Raw genomic sequence first — 24,658 nt, 5'->3', positions numbered from 1 at the left:
TCCCTCTAACCCTGAATAGCTAGCTATGACCTTGAAAGACGCGCGTTTATACCTTCATTTCTTCACTTCAACACAAAGGGGTTACATTTTTACAGGAAACTCAAGTGTCTTGTAATTCTAAAATTACACAGAATATATGAAAGCATTTACCATGCATAGTTTATAGAAGTATCTCATAGATTTTTATCATTAGCCGTGCTAACGTCAGAATTACTGTTAATAGAAACAGACTAACAATGACACTCCAAAACCTCAAACAAGATAATAGCTGAAGTCAGATTTTAGTCTGAATTTATTTGCTGCCAAATCTCCTCTGATCTCCCACTCCTCTGTAATTAAAAGTTCATTTCATAGACCATTACATCCATTATATTAGTAAAAGTAAAACTAAATTCAGAATCAAAATTCAAATTAATTTAATATTTCTGGATATGTAAGATCGTGATTACCTTTTGCAGCCAGAAAGTAAAAGCAAGAAATAAGAAGGATCCAGGGCCCCAGTGTCCCCCACAGAAACATGCCTCTGGTGATGTCCCTGCTCCATGCTCGACCCACCCCTGCGCAGAGCAGTGCAGTCATCTCAGTTCGTAACTCGCAGGCATTAGTGAGACACCCAGACCACAGCAACCCCAGTGGTTCCTACTATCCAGCATCAACAGACGATGTTCTAGTGGGGCTAACAATGTGGTCCAAAAAGCAGTGGTCATGAGCAATGCCAAGCTGTAGTTAGGCCTGGCTATTGTGCCGCATGTCTGCCATTACAACACCCAGGGTATGGATACATGAACTTGACAAGCCTGGACTACTTAACAAGATCCTACCCCATAAAAGAAGGCTCGGGGACAGCTCAGGGCAGAGCACTGACCCAAAGGCTGCAAGGGCTGGGACTTGATCCTCTGAACTACAAGAAGCTTTTCTTTTTTTTAAGTGTTTGATTAGAAGAACACTAAGTACTTTAGATCAAGATGTAAATTGTCTAGGGAGGGTGCTAGACATGTGAGACAAAAGCCCAGATAATTTATATTCTATTTCAACATTAAACTTTTGTTAGCATTTGAAACAAAATCTTAAAATAGCTGGGCGTGGTGGTGCACACCTGTAATCCCAGCACTCGGGAGGCAGAGGCAGGCGGATCTTTGTAAGTTCGAGGCCAGCCTGGTCTACAGAGCGAGTCCAGTACAGCCAGTACTACACGGAGTAACCCTGTCTTGAAAAAGAAAAACAAACAAAAGTAGCAGTATTGCTGATGCTACTTATACATTTCTAAGGCTACGTTAGGTGCTTTATCCTTCTGCTCAGTCAGTCGGCTATTCAGTAAACACGGGCAACAAGATCTGTTTTACTCCTGTCACTCTCTATAGGCAAAGTATGGTTTTAAAAAGAAATCACCAGCTGGGTGGAGGTGCTGCATACCTTTAATCCCAGCACTCAAGAGGTAGGGGAAGTTGGATCTCTGTGAGTTCAAGGCCAGCCTGGTCTACAGAGTGAGTTCCAGAATATCCAGAGCTAAAATAGAGAAACCCTATCTCAAAAAGCAAACAAACAAAAGAATCATCCTGGTAATATTTTATATCTTCTGTAGCATTCATATATATGTGTGTGTATATGTATATTCATATATATAGGTATTACTTATTTTGGAGAAAGTATATTAAACAAAGAATTCTCAGTGCCCTGGTGATGGTACTTACCCGATATTGAATAGCATTGAATAGACGCTCAAACAATCTCAGTGATATTGTTATTCTGATCCCTCCATGTTTGTTGTGATTTCTAATTGCTTTCTTTGCATTGTTTCAGGCAGGAAAAGCCCAATTTGGCTATGTATATGGCATGAGTGCCATCGGCTGCCTTGGGATTCACGCCTTGCTGAACTTGATGAGCTCCTCTGGGGTGTCCTATGGCTGCGTGGCCAGTGTGCTGGGATACTGCTTGCTCCCCATGGTCATCTTGTCCAGCTGTGCAGTCTTTTTCTCATTGCAGTAAGTGTCTGTACTAATTGACTAATTGACCGCCCCACACACAATCTTTGTCCATGCCCACCAGTCCAGGACAATCATGAGGATTTCTTAACATTTTGTCAGTGGAATTGAGGAATTCATGCCTATTAACAGCTACCCATGGATCCAGGGGGGAAAAGTAGGTTAGTTCGGCTGGGGTGCTGTTTCTGTATAACTGGTTTAAAGACTAAATTCAACCATGTAATATTTAAAACTTGTACTTTTAAGGTGTCACATTCTTCAATCTAAACTACCGGCATGGGTAATATAACAACTGCAGAAATTTTACTTATTTGATTTTGGAAGAGTAAATGCCTGCTGAATTCTGATAAATTACTTCAGTGCCCAGGCATCTGCCTTCTAGGCTAGAAGCAACTGTTATTTCTCAGCTGGACTCCTCACAGTAGAGAATTCCCTGAAACCTCTATGAGGATATTAATTCTGGAGAACTTAACAGAGTACATGCTCAGTCAATACAATTTTCACTTTTTCTTTCTTCACTTAGGAAGCTGGCATTTGCAATTCTAAACTATTCATAAGGATACCATAATGTGTTTCCCACAGCACTTTCCCAAAGCTCATGCATAGCACTAGCACTCAGTGGCAGCAAGCAAGCAACTGCACAGTTACCCACCATGTCAACAAAACACTTGGAAACAAACACTTACCCTTGTGCTAGTTCCTTCATGTACAAAGGGGATGTGACTTGCATTTTCTTCCTGGATGATGCAGCTTTTAGTTTATTAATGCTACATTGGAAGGAATATTGTCATATAGAGAGTTTATTAGTACAAATATAATAAGGTTAAGAAGACAAAGACTTTTGATAGTTTTGCTTTTACAAATATTTATTCTTATGAAACTATTTTTAAAATGTTTTATTTAATTAATGTATTCAGATTACAACTCAATTGTTATCCCATCACTTGTATCCTCCTGTTCCTCCCTCCCTCCTGCTTTCATCCTATTCCTCTCCTCTAGGTCTAAGACCAAGGGGGACCTCCTCCCCCACTATATGGTCACAGGCTATCAAGTCTCATCTTGGTAGCCTGATTATTCTTTCTTTGTGTGCCACCAGGCCTCCCCACCAAGAGAAGGTGGTCAAATATGGGGCACCAGAGTTCATGTCAGTGCCAGTCCCTGCTCTCCACATAACTGTGGAGAATATGCTGTCCGTTGGGCAGATCAGGGTAGGGGTTCAGTGTTTACTACTTGTATTGTCCTTGGTTAGTGCAATTGAGAATGATTTAAACATGCTTATTCTGTTTGAGTATGGTCTTATAATTTATTATAACATTCTTGAGAATTACTGGAAAGAAATATTGCTTTATTAGTGAATACTCAGATTTAACAAACCAGTATGCAAGGAAATAGATACTGTGAGAGTATAAGCGGAACAAGTTATATTTACTGAGTTTTAGCCATAGAAAAACACTACTGTTTGTATAGCTGTTTGTGTTAGCAAGTCATTCTGTTTACAGGGCTGTGCTATTCAGAAGTTTGACATATTAATGTAGTTTGTTTTCTACAACTTTTTCTGATGGGTTTTGCAAAATAATAATACTGTGGTGTACCATCTTAAAATTCCAAGTGCCAAAGGATGTTTTCAGTGACTTTGGTATGCAGAGCATCTTAAATGACTTGAGTACTAGGGACAAAGAGAATACTATTCATATAAGTTAGATTTGAAAAATAGCTAGACCTCAGATTTTTTTCATCCTAAAATTATCAGGGAAACATGTGTTAGTGTCTCCCCACTGTGACAAAATACCTGAGAAAATTATATTATCAAGTAGAGATATTTATTATGCTCTCAGTTCCAGGCCATAGTAGTTATCCTTCTTCTGTGAAGAGGTAGAAATGATGACAAGGAAGCTGGTGTAGAGGAGAGCGGCTCATCTGGGTGCCATGGAGGAAGCAGAATGCCAGGCATAGGCTGGTTGGCCACACTTCCTCCCCATAGGTTCTGTCCCTCAAAGTTAGCTCTGCCACTTCCACCTGTAGCTAGCAACCACACTAAATGGTGTGTTTAAATGGTTTGTTAAAATCTAAAACCATAACATAATTTAGAAATGCATTACACAAAGTGACAATAAAATGGCAATGCTGATAAATGGGATTTATTTTAACAATGGCTTCTGCTCCTGCTTGTTCTAGATTTACTAAAATATAGAAGTATTTGTTCTAAACAGTGGATTTAATGAAATACTTTGTGGCTGGCTGAGGCCTTGTGAGCTCATTCTCCTTTGAAATGGAGACTGATTCTATGTACAGCTGTACCTCCTGCATTTCAGAGGCAGCTCTGACTCCCCCCTTTCCTCCAGGCGTAAGGCAGCTGTTGTCTTTGTCTCTGCTGCAGGGGCACCCTGGGAACTGTGTCAGCCCTGGTCATCATCACGTGGTGCAGCCTCTCAGCCTCTAAGATCTTCATCTCGGCCTTGGCTATGGAAGGACAGCAGCTTCTTGTCGCTTACCCTTGTGCCTTACTCTATGGGCTTTTTGCCCTTCTGACAGTTTTCTAAAGACTGCTTAATGTGGCTTTGCAAGAAGAGCCTACTTGTTTGCCGTTCAGATTTTCCTGGAAGTGCATTAGCACTCAAATTCAGTGAGATAACTTCCATTTTATTGCTGTTGAGAGAATATTAAGCAGAAAGGCAAAACAGCACTCAAGGGTGGTGCTCTAATAGCCTCCTTGGTGGGGAGGATGTTTTGATTTTTCAGCTTGGAGCATTAAAACACTTAAAATATTTTGAAATATTAAGAGATGTAGTCTCAGTGCTGATGTTTTTTTTTTTCTTAATAGGCATGTTTCTGAGAAATTATAAGTAAAATGGCATCCTATGTTTAACATTTATTAACTCTATAATAAATATTTTTTAAACTTTCATGACTCTGTATATGGAGAAAAGTTACATAGTTGAACACTTTTGGGGAGTTTGGGGGTTTTATCTACACAGAGTCAAAGAACCACCTCCCTTTACCATAACTACTGTTATTCAGTCTCATTGAGATAATGTGTTGACTCTGCACATTTTTAGGTTCTCATTTCCCTCTCATCTGGTCTAAATGCCATGGGCTCTTACTACGGCTCCCCCTTGCATATATCCTAAGTAATTTTGCTATATCTTCTCTAAAGAGATAGATGTGCCTACAAGAACTTCCACCTGTTCTGCATTAGTGCCACTGAAGTCTGTGAAATGGTCCCTCAGCACTGCCCTCTAATCCTGTACTACATTTTTGTTTGAAATTTGTTTTCATACTAAGATGGTGAGTGCGTTACTGCCCAGCTCTCGGCTCTTTTGCTCTCTGATTTCTGTCACTGCGATCCTGCTTTATGTAGAGCTGTGATCACCTAGACAATTGTTTCATCTTCCCACCACACCCATCTGCATATAAGAGATTGAGCTTGTGTCGGCTGTGCTTGCCTTTCACCGCGCTGTCCTCTCCACACCGCTCTTCTCCCCATCACCAGTATTTTCTCCCTGTCTTCATTCCTAGAGGCACAGGAACATGATTCTGGCTCAAAATAAACATTTCAAGTGTGACCCATTTCTCTAGCCGTCTTTATAGAGAAGAACCTTGCAGGGTGGTCTGTCTACCTTATTACTTCCTCTGCACTCTTCCTGCCAGGGATGCAGAAACCATCATCCTGTTAACATGGCCACCTTTGTCAGATGGGTGGCAGCACATCATGCTGTATCCAACCAACCATCTGTCTTCAGTTTCATCTCATTTGATGAGTGGTATTGGCTTAGTTGTTTTAGAGAGATTCTGGTCTGGTTGCTTTGTCTCATATAGCATTCTTCACATGGATTCAGTTGCCAGTTTTCTTAGCCTTCTCCCCTTGGGGAGGGTCTTTCTTCTGTTAAGCCATAAATCTAATATTAAGTTATTGGCTGTGATTATTCAGTTAAGTAGCTGAATATAGTGACTCCAAAATTCCATCTGCACTGGTTGTTCTCTTCCCTGAACTATTGTTATATATCCAGTTTATACTTACTCTCTCCATTTGATTTTTCATATAAGCTCATACATATTAACTCATATGATAAGCTCACAATCCCTTGATCTCTGTCCTGTCATCCTCATTCCTCTATAAAATCTTTTCATTTTTGTGCTAAGTGGAATCCTGATCACTTTTTTTTTTTTTTTTACAATATTTAATTGAGCCCGCCCTGAAAATGCTTTTCAAATGTGACCCTGTCTCCTGAACACTGCTTTGGTTTGGATAAGAGCTGTTTCTCCAAACTTCTTTGATGCAGCAGGATTGTGTCTCAACAAGAGCTCTCAGTGACTGAGCCACGAGCAGATCATGAGGTAGAGACTGATCAGTGGACTAAGGTGTTTGTGGATGCTGAATTTGATGATTTCTCTGGGAGAAAATTAAAAACCAGGAGATTGAGCCACCTTGGAGGAAGTAGACCACAGAGGGCTTGCCTTTAAATGGCATACCTAGTCTGTGCCCCATTTCTGTCCTGCTCTGAGGTGAGCCTCTCCGCCTTGCCACATGCTCCTCACTAGGAGTCTGTGTCTCACCACACACAGGCAGAGACCAATGGTGAAAAAATAACCACAGCCTGCAGCTTTGGAAACTCTGAGCCCCAAACAAATCTTTCTTCAGTTGTTTGTTCAGATATCTGGCCAAAGTGACAAAAAGTGACTGACACAGCTCTTTCACCACACAGGCCACTTTAACTGCTGGCTCAGGAAAATCTACGCATAGACTTCTTTCTCCCATGCATTCTCTGCAGCAGGCTTATTTCTGCACACAGTATGTGAGAGCCTTTGAATATGTATATTTATTTATGGTCATACCAACCCAAGGTCCTTTTATGGCTTTCATTTGTATTTACAAAAGAAAGTCCTCAGCCTCCTTTTCACAGCTCAGATGCTTTCTAGTCAAAGACTGGCCGTTGGAAAATAGATGGCATGCCCTGGAATGCGTTACAGCTGTAAATCTTTGGCCCAGCCCCAGAACTTCTGAATTGGTGTTTGCATTTTAACAAGATCCCAGATGAATTAGATGCACAATAAATTTGTAAAGTGCTTGCCTGTGTGACCTGGCTTTGTGACATGCTTTGCCGTTCCAACTTCACACCTCAAATCCAGTCCCCCTTCTGCACCGCGCTCACTGTTGCCCTCGCACTACAGGATGTGTCACCTCTGTGCCTACTCTGTCTACCTGCAGTGTGCTTCCTTCCGGATTTTGTGTTATTCAGCGCTCTGTTCAGCACTTCCCCGTCTGAGGCCTTCTTGTGTTGTTTTTTCTATTATTTTCCCCCAGCTTTGCTGCGTTTGTTCTCCTCTGTTATACACTAGGGTAATTAAAGTTGTCTCATCTCAATATACCTTAATTCTTCACTTCTCTGCTTTCTCTCTCCTCACCCAGAAGATAAACACTTTGAAGCCCAAATCTCTGTCCATAAGCAGCATTTCTGATATATAACTTCTGCTTCTGTTTGTAAAGAATATTTCTATTTGCTCTTGAAATGTTCTATTTCTGTTCATGGGGTGAATGAGTAAATAAGTAAGTAAATAATTGACACAGTGATTGAAAAATTAATGCCTGTAAAGAATAAGACAGTTGAAGCTGACCCATAAGTATGAGAGAAAAATAATACAAAAGAGCAATTAAACAGTAAACAAACAGGGTAATTATAAAAGTGTGAGACTATGGATATGCGGGCAGGAATTGAGGACTGCAGATATGATGTACTTCTGCAGGTTAGCCGTCTACTAACAGACAATTAAGTGTAGAGTTTTCTCAGGCCTTTCTGTATGGGATGAGATAGCTCTGCTGCTATGCTTTATGCGAAGCAGTGAAACGAACACACCATTCACCGCATACTTTTTACATAAAAATATACTGTTACTTAAAGAAATCCTTAAATTCAGGACTAAAAGTTGTATTCTTTGGAGAAGATATTTGGTTAAAATATTTATAGATAATTTTTAAAATTCACAATGTAGCTCGACATGTTTTCTCTAAAACTTAAGCATACAGAAAATGTTTTATTTTTTACTGTAAAATTTTTTGGCATCTCTATGAAAAAACAAATGCTATATATTTTCATTTAGTAAGAAATAAGGTTAGAATTTTTTTGTTGTGATAAGGGTATGTTTTATTTAATAATAAAAGATAGAATTGTGAGTTAGCTAAGAAACTAATATAATAGAAAATATAGATTCTCTATAGGAATATAAAATTTATAAAGTATTAAGGACATATTTTAAGAAAATTTGGTTATATAGACAGATATACTATGAATCTATATGTAAATTGAATTTTATGAAGAATTTTCTGGGTAAGTGGGTATATTTAATATAATTTTACAAAAAATTATAAGAATTTGGGAGTTAAGGTAATTCTAAAGTTGATATATGTGTAAAAAGCGTGAAGCAAACAGTCTATAAGTTTGTTTTGAGACTGAGTTAAATAAATTATTCACTTCTATGACTGAATGCTAAGTAAAGTAAAATATTTTTGGAGAGTAATAACATGAGGCAATGCATGCAAATAAGTTTTTACTTTTTATATGTTTGTGTTTTGTTTTTTGTTATTGTTGTTTTGTTTTGTTTTGTTTTCTAGATAGAATCTCACTATGTAGTCTAGACTGGCCTTGAATTTACTGTCATTCAAGTAGCTGAACATTTTTACTCCTCTGCCTTCCATTTCCTGAGTGCAGGATTACTTGACCTGCACAGCAAGCTAGGGTTTTACATGTTGCTGTTGGAGGAGGAGTCAGGAGAGGCTGGCCTAAATGCCTCCCACATGTGTCAGCACATCTGACTGCCACGATAACTATGAAGTGCTACTGTCATTGCCTCCATGTCACAGCTAGAGGTGCCAGTGCAGAGGTGCTCAGTCACTTGCCCGAGTTACTCAGCCGGGACTAGAACTTGGAAGCAAGAGGCTCAATTTCACAGCCCCTGATCACAGTGCAGCAATTCCTGTTCTCAAGGAGTGACATGTCTTCCATTTGCTCTATTTAGATTTGAATTTACCCTTGACCTTGGGGCATCCTGACAGGGACCATTGTCTTGAGCTGCTGGGGAGAATGGCTGAGTGGAAGGCAGAAGGCCGGTGCCTGACAGGGGTAGAGTGGCCTGAGAGACTCTGGACTCCCCTGCTGAACTTGAGTTGAAATCAAAGAGGCCAATTCAGATCTAGCTGGCATTTGAATACACACTTCACAAAGCACAGTTCTTTTCCACACTCCAGGAAAGGGCTGCATCACAGAATTTGAGTGTTCTCTTTACTAATTCACAAAATCTGGATTTCAGCTGTGGCCACACATATTTATAAAGTCACAAATAATGCAGTGAATGAGAGCACACTTGGACACGTGATAGAAACAGATCCTTTCACTTTAATGCTTCCCATTAGTTTTTCCCTTTCCCTTCTCGTCAAAAGTGTTCAGTCTTTTTTAATCTGGAAATGTAACTTTCTCTCTCTCTGTCTGTCTTTTTTTCACTTTCTGTTTTACTGGCTGTATGAAAGTTACAGATTATTTTCAAAAGATAAATGACACATTCGGAGTCAAGAGATAGCCTCCATTTTGACAAGAATGATTGGGGACATGTGCTGAAAATAAGAAGCCTGAATTACTCAGACTCGAGTGCCCCGTTCACACAGCTTCACTAGGGCAGTGGCCTTTCTCAGTGCTTATGACAGATGCCCTGCTACTTTCTCTGTCCCTGGGTGAGTAATGCCACCTGCAAAGCCCCTTTAGCAAGACCCTGCTTCTCTTTTCGTGAGCAGGCTGCAGGCTTTACTCTGCTTATATTCAGTCATGTCTTCAGCCTCCTAAACCAATTTCTGTCCTTGAATGGAAGTCTGGAATGATGTTTTTCTTTTTCTCTTTTTAAGTTTCAAAACCAACTAGGTTATCACAGAGAATCCACAATGGTGGAGACCAGTTTGTGCGTGCATGTGTGTGTGTGTAAAAGAGTTTCTTTCATGTCGGCAAAAATGCATGAAATTTTACATTGTTACAAGCTAAGCGGTAGATGCAATGTTATGCACAAGGAGTTAGTCATAGATGGAAACAGAGAGAGAGAGAGAAAGCCGAGAAGAAAAGGAATATCAGTGGGAATAGAGGTTATGTCTTGATATTGTGAGGTGGAAACAGCTTATATAATCTTTTCTTCACACACACACACGCACGCGCACGCACACGCACATGCACCACTGAATGAATGATGCAAAAATTGCCAGGTTCTCTTTAGGAGTGAATAAGACACTGCATGTGAATGACTTACCTCAGAGCCTACGACATAATAATTACTCAGTAAATGAAACTCTGCCAGAGTTTTGATTCTCTGGGGTGTGAATTTTAGGAAAGGCTAGTTTCTTTCCTTACAAAATTATGATACACATGTTTCCTAAAAAGCAATTATTTTGACATTTATGTACAATTGATGAGTCATATTATGTCAAGATCAGATATACATCTTTTAGCTTATGAGCTGAAAGAAGGGATTTTGCTGCCAATTCATTGCTTGTCTATAAAGTAACTGAACGTCATTCTGATAGTGAATATTTTCCATATATTCTAATTTTTTCAGGACAGAGTTTCTCTGTTTAGCCTTGGCTGTCTTAGACTCACTCTGTAGACCAGGCTAGCCTTGAACTCACAGCGATCCACCTACCCCTGCCACCCCAAGTGCTGGGATTACAGGAATGCACAACTGTGCCCCGATTTCCATATACTGTAAAGAGAGAGGTGCAGCCTCTTTCTCATCTCTAGGAGCTAGATGTCTATGAGTTCAGATCATCCAGCCAGATCTCTTTGCTCAGTACTGCAAGATAAATGATAAAATAAAACAAATGAAATAACAATTAGAAATGAAAAGAAGCAAAGTTTAGCTACATCTCTCTCTCTCTCTCTCTCTCTCTCTATATATATATATATATATATGTATATATGTATATATATGTATATATGTATTTGTCTATCTACATCTAATTATATCTATTGTCTGTCTAATCTATCATCAATCTATATATTTGTCTATGTATCTATCTATGTATCTATCTATCTATCTATCTATCTCTTACCATCATAATTGACTCACTGTCCATACCTGATCTTTGTTGTCTTCTTGTCATTTTGAATTATGACCCATACCAATGCTGTGCTTTCTTAATTTTAAATTTATTCTATGACATCTTCAATATTTTAAAAATATTATTTATCATTATATTAACTACAATCAACTAGTGTGGGTTGTTTATAATAACTCTTGCATTATTGGTAAAACACTGAATGTCCAATAGTTTTTGTAATAATGAAAACTTTGGACAACAAGTTGTGATATCAAGATAGACTTAGGATGTTGAAGTAATTTTTCTGAGGGTACTAATATCACATATTATGTAGCATTCACAGACAGAGCGTTTAGACCTGGAAATGTCATAGCAGAGGAAATGTTACCACACAAGGCAGTACAGAAAACTGGTACTGGAACCTGAATTCAATTAAGGTAGAGATTTTGGGTAGCTACAGTATAATTTCCAGGCTCTGTGGATAGATTATGAACCCAGGTATTATCTGTCCCCAAAGCAAATCTTTCCAGATTTTGAATATTGCCTGTTGTATACACAGAGATGAGTAGTGCAAGATAGAAGAAAGGAAGCATGCAAGAAGAACACTCTAAGTACTTCACAGAAGAAGAATCAAGGTCAAGAACAGGTGTGGCAAAATACCTGTGAAAGCTGCAAGAGTCGGAGGGTTCTTACTAACAGGCACAGAGATCTCAATTTCATTAAAAACGGCTCATGCTTATTTAATAAAAAGTGTGCAGCTTTCAGATAAGTAGCCAGTCTAAGCTTCTTTCACTGGAGTTGTTTATTGAGCAGGCATGCATGAGTGAGAGAAGCTAGTCTGGGTCAGAAGCTTGCTGGACAAAGTTAACACAAAGTACTTTTTATTTCTGAGATTTGCTTAGAGTGTAGCTATTTATAGAAGGTCCAGATTTGATCATTATTTTTATCCCAGAGAATTTGATGGAGCAAGTTGTAGAAAAGACCTACAAAGTGAGGAAAAAAAAAAAAAACAATTCTAATTCCCAGGATTGTTTTGTAAATAATGATTACAAAACTGTTCCTTTTATTTATATTTGTATGTGACTTTTGGCCTGCCTCTCTAAGGAATCAGTCTGGGGAGCTGCTGTCCTCTTATCTGTACTGGGTCCTGACAGCGGTTAAGAAACACTCCTTAAGGAACACAGTAATTCAGAAACATGAATAACTTGTACTTTAGGAATGAAATGCATTAATACCAACTCAATCTTGTTAGAAATCCAATTCTATCAAGAGTTCCCAGTTAAATTTCCTTTGGCATGAATTTGTTTCAATAAGCCTCTTACCATCTATATATTTAGATGAAATAGACCCTTTAAGTACTCATTTGTATTTGCTTAAACAGTGTATTTTCACAGATGATTATATAAAAATAAGGAGAAATTCTATTTACTAACATTTTCTTTCAATCGTAGGTTGAGCCAATCTTGAAGAAATTTCTCTTGCTTTGAGTAGAATGAACTCAGTAGAATAATATTGAATGCCCATTAGAGCCCTACTTAATTGCTCCCACATGGTCCCAGCTTTTCCAAATTAGCAGGCATTTACTTGAGACACTAAGTGACCGAGCACTGCTAACAAGAGGCCTCTCCTTCACACCTGGATGTGCTAGACTTTTTTAAGCATGCGTTTCTTTTCATACCTTTCTACTCTGACTATCTAGTTTTATTTCTACCCATGAGTACAAGGAGGAAAAATAAACATTGTGTGTGCTCCAAAGACATAGGAAGGAACTGAGTGATTAGCTCATAGTGTAGGTGCATATTATAGTGTTTTTAAATATAATTTATTAATTTATTCATATTACATCTAAATTGTTATCCCATCCCTTGTATCCTCCCATTCTTCCCTCCCTCCCATTTCCCCCTACTCCCCTCCCCTATGACTGTGACTGAGGGGGACCTCATCTTCCTGTATATGCTTATAAAGTATCAAGTCTCTTCTTGGTAGCGTGCTATCTGAGTGCCTTCCTCTGAGTGCCATCAGGCCTTCCCGTTCAGGGGACGTGGTAAAATATGAGGCACCAGAGTTCGTGTGAAAGTCAGACCCCACTTTCTACTCAACTGTGGAGAATGTCTGGTCCATTGGCTAGATCTGGGTAGGGGTTTGAAGTTTACTGCATATATCGTCCTTGTCTGGTGCCATAGTTTGAACAGGACCCAGATCTGGACCCAGATCTACCCATCATAATTTTCTTCTTGTAGGTTTCTATGACCCTCTGGATCCTTCTATTTCCCTATTCTCCCATGCTTCTTTCATATAGGGTCCCAATAGAATGTCCTCCCCTCTGTCCCACTTTCCTGGTAAGTGAAGACTTTCAAGGGACATGGCCCTTGGGCTAGTGTCCAGATATAAGGGAGTATATACCATTTGACTCTTTCTGCTTCTGGGTTAACTCACTCATTATGATCATTTCTAGTTCAATCCATTTGTCCACAAATTTTGGGAATTCCTTGTTTTTAATAGCTGAGTAGTATTCCATAGTGTAAACGTACCACAGTTTCTTTCTCTGTTTTCTACTGAGGGATGCTCCAGCACACAATAGGAACATTTGCTCAACCATGTTCATAGCAGCTTTATTCATAATAGCTAGAACATGGAAACAGCTTAAGTGTCCCTCTGTAGAAGAATGGATAAAGAAACAGTGGTACGTTTACACTATGGAACAGTATAGTGTTTTATGTAGTCTCATATCTCCATTGGAAAAGCAAATGTTTTAGAAGTCTAGGTCAGGAGACTACAGTGATTCTTTTTTTTTTTTTTTAGATTTATTTATTATGTATGTTTAGAATGTTCTGTCTGCATGTACACCTGTGGGCCAGAAGAAGGCTGTCAGATCATATTACAGATGGTTGTGAGCCACTATGTGGGTGCTGGGAATTGAACACAGGACCTCTGGAAGAGCAGACAGTGCTCTTAACCTCTGAGCCGTCTCTCCAGCCCCCAACAGTGATTCTTTTATGTATTTCCTTTGAGTCTTGTGTCTTACCCTGTTGCACATGCCTAGCAATTTGGATACATCTTCAATGAAGCTTAATACTGATTATATCAATTAGCTAAGGTTTCCTTGAAAAATACTGCAGACTGGGAAGTTTAACAAATAGAAATGTATTGGCATATAAAATTTAAGGCTGAAACTTCATTATCAAAGAACCTCCAAGTTTGTTCTCTCCCATGACCTTGGATTTCAGGTGGCCTCCTCAACCCCTTCCTTCTTCTTCTTTGACAACTATTTGTTTATTTGTTTGTTTGTTTGTTTAAAGTTCTGGGACTGAACTGAGGGCTTCACACATGCTAGACATATCTTATATACCTGAACTATCTCCCCAGCCCTCCATTTACTCCTTCAAACAGATTTCACCTAATTGTGTAGACTGCCCCTGAACTCACGCTGTAGCATGACTTACTTTGAGTTTCTGATCCTCCGGCCCCCAGAGTACCTGGAATTATGGGCCTGAGCCACCAGGACCAGCTCTGTAGTTGACAGTAACAGTGAAAATAGTAAGTCCTACTGAGCTGCTGAGCCTTCAGTGTTACAAATTTGTCACATGTCTGTGTGTGTGTGCTCATGTTACTTTGAAAAGTTTTTGTTTTGAAAATTTCATACCAGGTATTTTAATCATAGACTGCCAAGTACATAAGTGAATACATACAACATTTTAAGACCACAGACTGTTTTCTCTCTCTCTGCACAGGGCAGGGCTGTTTGTGGAAGTAGTTGCCTCTATTGCTTGCTGAAGGGTTTGCATTTGGGTAGAATCTTGCTGGAGGCTCCACTTGTTCACTGCAGTCTCTTTGTGCTCGTGCTTTAGGGTGCAAATTGGTGCATCTTATTTCTGTCTTCTTGTTTTCTTTCCTTTGCTTGTAAGCAGTCCCATGCATCAAGGACGCAATATGACTGCATCTGTTATCATTTCCTTCTGAGTTACAGGAACTTAGGACTTAACATACAAATTTATGAATAAGGAAAATATGTTAGAATTTTTTTGTTAGAATATTTTTATAAAACTGTATTTGTATCTCTTTGCTTATTTCTTAACCCAACTATCATATAAATAACTCAAACTCCTTTATATTTTATAAAGCTTTTTATTTTATATCTTTATAGAGCTATATGATACAATCTTGAGCAGTTTCAGTCTGTTCTTAACCATCTGTTATTTTGTCTCACTCCCAGCAAACATCCCCACGACACTTGCACTTTGTAGTTTTTCTCAGCTCCAGCTCCTTCTTCCTGACCTCTCTTGACCCTCTGCCCAAAGCTGCCTCCCCTGGATGAGTCCCCTACTTCCTCCTCTTACTCCTCCTCCCCTGGCTGGCAGGAAGTCCCGCCCTATTCTCTCCCCTGCTCAGTGATTCTCTGTAAGCTGCTTTATTGGCATACCAGGGAACAATTGGGGAGCAGTGTTTACACAACGCTGAGACAGAAATCAGAATTTAAACTGCACAATAACCTTATGCTCACAAAAGTATACAATTCAGCCTATAATACTGTTCATGCCTGGAATTTGATGACTGTCATTCAGTGAAATAATAATGATGCTAGTTAATGCAGGGATATGTCCTGTTTACCAAGTAAATTTCTATACATTTCAAAATAGTCTCAAAGTAACTTTTATGAAGCCCCATTGAGTAAATCCCTGTAGATTCTCATAGCAAAGATTAGCACGTCTACCAGTTCCATTCTCCATGGTATGCAAGTGCAGCTCCCCTTCTGTAAGCAGAGTTCTGGTGGTTGGTTTTCCTTATAGAGCAGCCAAGTGACACTACACAGGTTCTCCGACCAAGCCTTGATAGAGCTGGCTGTTTCTGCGTCATGGTTTATGAAACACTGGCTACTGCTTGGGAAATTTAAGCTATCTTCTAGAATAAGATGCCACATAGAAATCCCTGGGGTACTACAAATATTACTGAAAAAGACAAATCTATCTTTATAAAAATTTGTTCCTGTATAGTAAGAAGAAACAAACTGAAGCCATTTTGAATAGGGGTCAAATAAAGTTTAACTTCCCAAGACCTCCCTGAGTAACTGACGTCCTATTTGGTAAACTGAGACATGAATTTAGGCAAGTTGCCCTATCACAGTTAAACAAATCAGTGAAAACAGGGTAAATGTACTACATAAGGGAACGTTCCTAGGAAAGTCTCCTGTCTCTGAATCCTGATTGATGGCACAAATGTTTATGGTTTTCAGTCTTTAAAGCTCTATACCATTCTGGCTGGTGTTACAGTTCAGCTCCTGAGTCTGTTCTGAGTCTCTGATTGATCCATAGAAGGTTGATTACAATATACTTTTGTTATTTGTATTAATCTTGTATTTGAGTTGTATTGGCTCTATGTGGACCCCATATGTATGTACACACATGTGCATACATACATATGTATATTTATATATGATGGTTTTATTTTTGTGATTATAATATAATTACATCGTTTCCCTTTCCTTATTCCAACCATCCCTGTGTACTTTCCCTTACTAGCTCTCACATTCACAGTTTCTTTTTCCTTAATTGTTGTTATACAGATGTATGTGTACCCACTGTTTTAGTCATTGTTTTATTGAAGTGTAGAGACACCATGACAATGGCAGCTCTTATAAAAATAAAGCATTTACGGAGATTTAGTCCATTTCCATCATGGAGAGGAACATGGAAGTGTGAAGGTAGACAAGATGCTGGAATCAGTGAGAGCTCTACATATGCATCCACAGATAGCCGGGGAGACGGAGAGACGCACGGAGAGAGTGCCACTGTGCCTGGCTTGGGCTTCTGAAACCTCAGGCAGGGCCTTCCCCACATGACATATTTCCTCTAACAAAGCCACACCTACCACAACAAGACCACACCTCCTAATACTTCTAAGTGATGTTACTCCCAAAAGACTAGTTACTCAAACATATGGACATATGGTGGCCATTATTATTCAAAACGCACACACATTCACATAGACATAATACGCACACAGCGTTCTCAGTTTGCATCCTGTTACTTGAATGTACATGTCTTCAGAGCTGACCTTTCCGTACTGGACTATTAATTAGTGTGATCTTCCCGGCATTCCTGAGCTGCCTGGAGTTGTTTGTCTAGGGACTAGAGCTCCCGAGCGCCCTCTTCCATGTTAGCGTGTCTGCTGGTGTGGTTCTTGTTCACATCATGTTCAGAAAGCCATGTTGGTGAGAAGTCATGGATGTGGCTTCTGACATTCCTAGGAGACACAGTCTCACAGAAAAATGCTGTTCCTCTGGCTCTTCTAATACTTTAATTAAAATATATAAGTTTCCCTCTTTCATTTTCTCTCTTCAGCCCCTCTCAAATCTGGCACACTCCAACTACTTATGTTCCCCTTTTTAATAGCACCTTTTGTTTTTTGTTTATTGTTTTATATATATATATATATATATATATATATATATGCATATTTTTGCACAAATACATAAACGTAAAACACTGATTTCTTATTTGTGTGTGTGTGTGTATGTGTATGTGTGTGCACGTACACACGCACATTTTAGGCTGGCCACTTGGTATTGTATAGCCAATTAGGTGGCTCATCCTTGGGAGAGGGTGCTTCTTCCTAGCAGTCATTATTGGCCTGTTGTTCTTTGTCTATGGATGGGACTCCGTGAGATTACCTGGCTTCCACATTAGAATGTCTATCGATACTGCAATTGTTCTGGTCCTGTTTATACAGATATTCCTAGGATAAACAGTTTCACAGCAGACTTTCTGTTCCTCTGATTCTTAAAATCCTTTTAATCCTTTATCCATAATTTTCCCTGAGCCATAGATGCAGAAGCTGTCATATAGATGTATTTTGGGGGGCTGGGTTCCACATGATGTATTGATCTCTGCACCTTGTCCAGCTGTGGTTCTCTGTGGTTGTGCTTATTGCTGTGAGAAGAAGAAGCCGCCGCCTTGATGAGGGCGCCAGCTACGGCTATATGTGAATGTATGAGCAAGACTTAAACATGTGCGTAGGAATCAGCGCGTCTAGCAACCTGGCAGCACTGCGTTCTCATCTAAGCCTATGATGGCACTGGCTTCGTGAAGTGCCAGGCATGATGTCCCCTCAACTGAGCGATCCATAAGTCCAAAGAGACATAAATTGGGTACCACAACATGTGAGTGCCCGTCAGTGCACCTTTGCTGACATCGCTCCATGCTGATCTTTGTTATGGTTCACAGGTGTCACAATTGAGCAGGACTCTCAATTGATTCTCTCCCTTGGCAACTACAACAGTATTTTCTAGCATCATGGAAGCTAGGCTTCAGGAGGGAGGCTTTCAAGCTATGTCCAGATTGAGTATATTTGTCTTGCCTCCCATGTGTGAAATGTCTTCAACAGCAGAGACTTACCCTCCGCTCCTGTGTGACAGCCAACAGCAAGAGCAATGGTATATACTGCTTTGGATACCTTGACCAACCTTTGGAAAGGAGGCTTTTTGTGCCCATACTAGGGTTTGTGTTAGTCTATGGTTCCTTTGGGGCATAGGCAAAGCTAGCTTGATCACATGACTTCTACCTTGAGCATTGTTGGGTACTCTAACTACAGAAGACGTATATTTCCTGGCACCTCTCCCTTGGCATCACAAAAACTTCTATATTTATTGTGTTACACTAAATCCCTTCTGGCATTTTATGGCTCAAGGATATACCACTGAGTTGCATAGCCCAAGAGTATAGTTTTTCAGTAGCTTAGAACACAGAATAAACAAGATAGTACCCTTATCTTTTGTTCTTCTCCGAGATGTTCTGGTTTAGTCCAGAGGAAATTCCACTCCTCTAACAATTTAATAAGTTGTGTGTGTGAAAAACTTGTACTTTTACTGTAAAGTTTATTTCATGCAATTTAAAATCAATTCACTGGGGCAAATATACATAAAATGGTTCTTAAATATTCTTGAGCCCAAAAGCTTGTTAAGGTACAGTTGATACTGTCAACATTTCTTGTATGATTTTAATGAGAAAAAATTAAAAGTAAACTTCTCTGTATGGCCAGTCATTAATCATTGTAAAGATAGCTAGGAAGCAAATTAACTGACACTACACACAATTTGCCTCCAGAAGAGCTAAGTAACCATAAAAGTGCTGTAGGAAAATTTGTTACATATGAACACATTTTAAAGAAGTGATGATAATGGAAAATGTTTGAAATAAAAGGTAAGTTTTGTTGTTATTGTTGTTGTTGTTTGAAATTGGAGCAATATAAGAATTCAAGTTTGGATGCAAACCCGCAATTCTCTTCCCTTTGTGACTCTTCCACGAATGTTTCTCAGACCATGTTGTTAGATTTTTCTGCTGCGCCCAACTCTGGCTAAGTTCTCTGTGTTCATAGAGGGCTTATAACTTTTATTGTACCCTGCCTTGCCCTTCTTTCTCTCTTTTTTTTTAGATTTTTGGGAAGAAACTTTTTATTGGTTCTTTGTGAATTAAACAGCATACACCCAAAGTCCCACTTATTTCTCCTCCCCTCAAACCAACACTTTACACTTGCAACCTCCTCCCAAAACAGAGAGAAAAAATCTCATGGATGCTGTAGTGTGCCATACTTTTTTGCTTGCAAATGTTCACTGCATTGAGTTGCTGGTCTGGTTCAAGGCCTCTGGCTACTGTCAATATTGGATCCTCACATGGACTCCTCTGTATCCTGTTTTTGCCCTGTGTCATGGAGATCCTGCAGCTTTGGATCTGCTGGAACCATCCTTTCCTGTACTTCAATGGATCATCAATGGGGTGGATGTTGGGGTGGGCCAATTCAAAGCTCTGGGTCTAGGCTTGGGAGGTAGCTGATTTGTTCAGCCCACCAGCCCTCCTGAACCCACACCACCAAAGTGAGCCCTTCTGCCATGACCTGGCTGGCCTATCCAATGCCACAGCCAGCAAGAAGGAGAGCCAGCTCTCCTCCTCTCATGCTCTTGGGGCTGGCTCATCCAAGTCTATGACATCTGGGCCAGCTCTTCTGTTCTGCCCAGGTGAGGTACAGGGCTCGCTCTCCCAAATGCTGAAGCAGGTGACAGGCTGTGATGGCTTTCCCACACTCATGACTCCTGAGCCATAGGTGATGAGAGATAAGCGAAAGGGCCATCCATATCTTCCATTCTCACATCCTCAGGGTAGCTTACTCCCACCCCTTAAGTCCAGTGCTAGCTCTACTGTGCTTCCCAGGGTAGGTGCAGGGCCCACTCTCTGGAGTGTTGCAGCAGGTAAGGGACAGGGACAGCTTTCCTGCTCTCATGATCTCAGGACCAGCTCTCCACACCCTCAGGTGGCAAGGGCAAAATGAAGGGGAGGGCATCTCCCGTATCCCTTCCACTGCACAGCCGAGAAGAGACAGGGCCAGCTCTCCCATGCTCACCTGCAACCTTAACAGCTCAGTCAGTAGAGCATCAGACTTTTAATCTGAGGGTCCAGGTTGAAGTCCCTGTTCTGGTGTCAGCTGTGGGTCTCCCCTCCCTTCCCCCAGGTATCATCAGCTGATTTCAGTCCAAGAGGAGCAAAGGGAGCAGAGGCTATGGATGGGGGCGGGTTAGGATGGCCCGCAAGTACTACAGAATAATTTTCTAGGGCCAGCTTCTGGGAGACTGCTCAATTCCTTTTAAGGCGAACAGGGCCATATATTGTTATTGGGGCGTGGGTAACAGACTCCCAGGTTGTCTGGGGCTTGAGGTACTGGGAACATTTTACATTCCAGGAATTCCAGATAATTATCAGGAGAGAGGAATTTGAACCTGCATTTTGGCCATGGATTGTGTGACTTCTCCTAGCAGAGAGAAAGAAGTCCTCTTCTGAGAAGGGAGAGCTGTCCAGACATGGTGGACTGTGGTCTTGAATAGCAGGGTCTTGTAACACAGGCCAGCTCTACTATGCTGTCCTGCTGCCCTGCTGAAGTACAAGGCTTGCTTTTCTGAATGCTGCAGCTGGTGAGGAGCAGGGCCAGTTCTCTTGCTTTCATGATCCCAGGGCCATGACTTCTGCCTGTTGCATGTGGCAAGGAATGAAGAGGCAGGAGGGATGAAGGGGGAGGAAGGTTGAAGGGGGAGGAGGGATGAATGGGGTGGAAGGATGAAGAGGGAAGAAGAATGAAGGGGGAGGAGAGATGAAGAGGCAGGAGGGAGGAAGGCAGAGGGGGGATGAAGGGGGAGGAGAGATGAAAGGGGAGGAAGGATGAAGGGGGAGGGATGAAGGGAGAGGAGGGATGAAGAAAGAGGATAGATGAAGGGGAAGAGCAATGAAAGAGGAGGAGGGATGAAGGGACAGGAGGGATGAAGGGGGAGGAGGGATGAAGAGGGAGGAGGGATGAAGAGGGAGGAGGGATGGAGAGGGAGGAGGGATGGAGAGGGAGGAGGGATGAAAAGGGAGGAGGGTATCACTTGTCCACATCACAGCATGGTACATAAGTGGCACAGCTCCCACACTCATACCCTCAGGATCTGCTCACCTGAAACTCTCACAACCAGGGACAGCTCTTCAGTGCTATGTGGGGCCCAGCTTACCCAGTTAGTGCGTCTGGCTAGGGGCAGGGGCAGCTCTCTTGCTCTCATGCTGCAGGGGCCTGCTCTTGCAGGATGCCCAGTTGAGGGTTGGGGTCAGTTCTGCACAGTCTTCCGTCATCAACATATCCTGATCTGGTAGCCCAGATCATGGACACTTGCCTGGTGGTAACAGACCTCTGCTACTATAGGGCCATGGGCAGAAACTTGTCTCCCAGTGGCCAGGACCCCAACATAGTGGGGTTCTGCCTCTCTGCACCGTGCCCACATCCTTCTGTTTCTCTTTCTCTTCCATTTCTTCACCTCTTACTTGCTACTCTTAGTGATGGCCAGGGTCTCTGAGTATCTGGGGTCATCTCAGAAGTGTTCTCAGGAGTGTTGTGTCTTTCCTATGCATTATGGCACTGGGCAGTGATCATGTTGGGCATGGTCTACCCGCCCCCCTGCCCAAGTCATGCTAGAATTATACTAGTGGTCATTTCAAATTAGTTCCCTGTCCCTTCCCTATGGCCTTGGACTGGTGCTGGTCTCTGATTCATTCCTGCCTGGGACTGGGATCCCCCAAACAGGGTTCTTTTAGTCTCTAGCTCACTCCCTCCTCCTCCCAAGGCCCCAGGCTGGATTCCTCTGTCTCTGGCTTGATCCCCACCCTGGTAACCAGTCTGGGCCTGCATGGTGCCAGACTCACGGTCTTCTCAGGCTGACTCCCTGTCTGGTCATCCCGGCCCCAGGCTGGTGGTCATCTCAGGCTTGCTCTTCACATGTTCACAAGGCAGAATAGTAAGCCAGCCTTTCTCCTCTCTGCCACCTGCTGAGGAACATGACACGGTAGCCATACTTGCAGCACCTCTAGGGGCATACCTTCTTTCAAATGTGAAAACCATTACAAGGAATCGTATGGCCCTGTGGGTGGCATGTCCAGTACCTTGTCAACTTGGATGTGATACCTAACATTTTATTGTCACCGATTTAGCACCTGAAAACCATAGTTACACTCTTGACTTTGTTCTTCTTTTTTCTTCAGTATTTTCCCACTTTGTACTGGTGTCGGGACACTGACACCTCAGATTCTTTCTTCTCCCACGCTAACACAGTGACTTTTGTTTCTCCACAGGCCACATGCCACCCTCACATCACCTACTTCTGTCGCCCTCTTGCTTTACTAAGCTGCACACAGATTCAGATTAATATTGGCACCTGGCTTCGTTGCTCTTTGTTTGGTTTGATGAAATCTGCTAGAAAACTAGAGAATCATTTAGTTAGGCAGAGAACTAGGACTGGAACTGCAATCTAGAAACTAGAGCAATGAATGTATTCCCTACATTTCTTATGAAAATAAAATTTACTGACCACAGAACTTTCTGAAAAACAAAAATAAACACATAGAAAGTTTTTAAAAAGGAAAATATGGTGAGAATAGGTGTCTAGTAACCTTTGCATAGAGAAGTGGTTCATCACCGTCTGGGGGCTTGCTGTTCTCATTGTATTTTTGTAGAAGCATAAGTGATGGGCATGTTATTTAACACAACATTCTCACCACTATAAAACACATTTTGAATAAAAGTTTCCTTCTGATGTCTCGTTTTGATGATTCCCATATCAGCCCTGCTTTCAGACACGTCTGATTCATGTTTAACTTCTCCTTAGTGATGGTGTTTAGAGTGTTGCTGATAACAGCTGTGCCCTTTTGTGAAGACTGAATTCCTAAGGGCAGAACTGAGAAGCTAAAAACAATAACAGTTTAAAGTTTCTTGCTGGAATTTAGCAAGTAGACATTTAAAAAGTGGGGATAATGCACTAATAAACAGAATACCAGCTACCTTGTCCCCTTCTGGGCACATGTTTAGCTCATACGGTAGTTCTGACATGTGAGCAAGAAGAACAGGGTGTGTGGGGTGGGGAGGAGGGAGCGAGAGAAGGACAGAGAGGGGAAGAAAACATTACCCTGGGAGTAATATTTACCAAATCCTACTAAAGGGTTCCAATTAAGATTCTAGTAAGATTACATGGAAGAGCCATCAGGCTTAGAAGAAGCAGAAATCAGCATGTGGCTTTTTTTTCCTGAGAAGACATAGCCAAACCAAATGGCTTGACACAAACAACCATGAGCATTTTTCATTGTTGGAGCCTTCAATTCAGTTTTTCAGGCATCTGAGACTGTTACTTATTCCCTTTTCCACATGAGTAGTTGAATAGTTGGTGCCTTGAATCCTAGAGGATCCCTTATGAGGAATCCAACCCCACTTCCGAATGAACTCTGGCGATCTCTGAGAGTCATAAGAGCAGAGAAGGTTTCCCAGAGGGAGGCTACGCTCATCCCAGACCAGGCTTGTGCCAAGCCTATGCAATATGATTTTCTGAAAATAATTAGAGCTCCTTAGACTGGTACCTGTACTATGTCTTCACAGTGCTGTGCCTGTCAAGACCCTGTTTATTTGGCCAGAGAACCTCAGCACATCCCAGGAAGCACATCAAAGACCTCAGCTATAGGCCATGCCTAAGGTACTTTCCTCTGTTTTGATTCAGTACCTTTCTGTTTATAGTTCTTTCCCAGCCAACCGTTCAGTTGGCAGGCACACAGGGCTGAGAGTCTTTCCTCTGGGATGCCTAGACGCGTGACTGGGTCTTTGGCATCCACATTGCATCCTCCTGACCCTGCTAGGCCCTTTCTCCATTGTTTGCTCTGCGGTATGCAATAAAATCATCAGCTGTCACATTTAGCTTGGGTTGCTTTACTGAACCATCTTATGAACTGAATGCTGGACCACCCCACCCTTGTTCCCCTGGAACCTATGTCCCTGCATTATGTCTTCTCTGCAATGACTGCTTGGAGACACTTTGTTTTTCTGTCATGGCCCTTACTCGCCCACATTCTTTTTTTCTTTTTCTCTTTTTCTTTCTGCTTCATCGGGAGAGACATGTCCTTTTTCTGGTCGAGACTAATCACTATCTCATTCATTTACTCTTTTTTGCATTAAATGACATTGTTTATACGCACGAAACCGCATTATCACTGACCCCATGTTATTACAAAAAATAACGAATGAATAAGACTTGGTTTCTGCTATCAAAGAATTCATTGTC

General features: G+C 41.2%; 1 protein-coding gene and 1 pseudogene across 3 annotated transcripts in view; one reads left to right on the top strand and one right to left on the bottom strand.

The window, feature by feature from the left end:
* The window catches only part of Yipf7 (Yip1 domain family member 7), a 35,613-nt gene extending 30,304 nt beyond the window's left edge, over window positions 1–5,309 (top strand). The window contains exons 5-6 of one of the 3 annotated variants that reach the window (XM_051165067.1): window positions 1,801–1,982; window positions 4,325–5,309. In XM_051165067.1, the coding sequence (XP_051021024.1) occupies window positions 1,801–1,982; window positions 4,325–4,511 (369 nt within the window). In that variant the 3' untranslated portion in view covers window positions 4,512–5,309. The remainder of the gene's footprint in view (window positions 1–1,800; window positions 1,983–4,324) is intronic. The other 2 variants (XM_051165069.1, XM_051165068.1) reach the window with 2 other exon arrangements.
* Window positions 5,310–22,314: 17,005 nt separating this feature from the next.
* Window positions 22,315–22,434, bottom strand: LOC127206045 (uncharacterized; annotated as a pseudogene).
* Between the last annotated feature and the right edge of the window lie 2,224 nt (window positions 22,435–24,658).

The sequence above is a fragment of the Acomys russatus genome, chromosome 22 (assembly GCF_903995435.1).
Source record: "Acomys russatus chromosome 22, mAcoRus1.1, whole genome shotgun sequence".
Taxonomy (NCBI): domain Eukaryota; kingdom Metazoa; phylum Chordata; class Mammalia; order Rodentia; family Muridae; genus Acomys; species Acomys russatus.
This window is presented reverse-complemented; position numbering and strand designations above follow the sequence as displayed.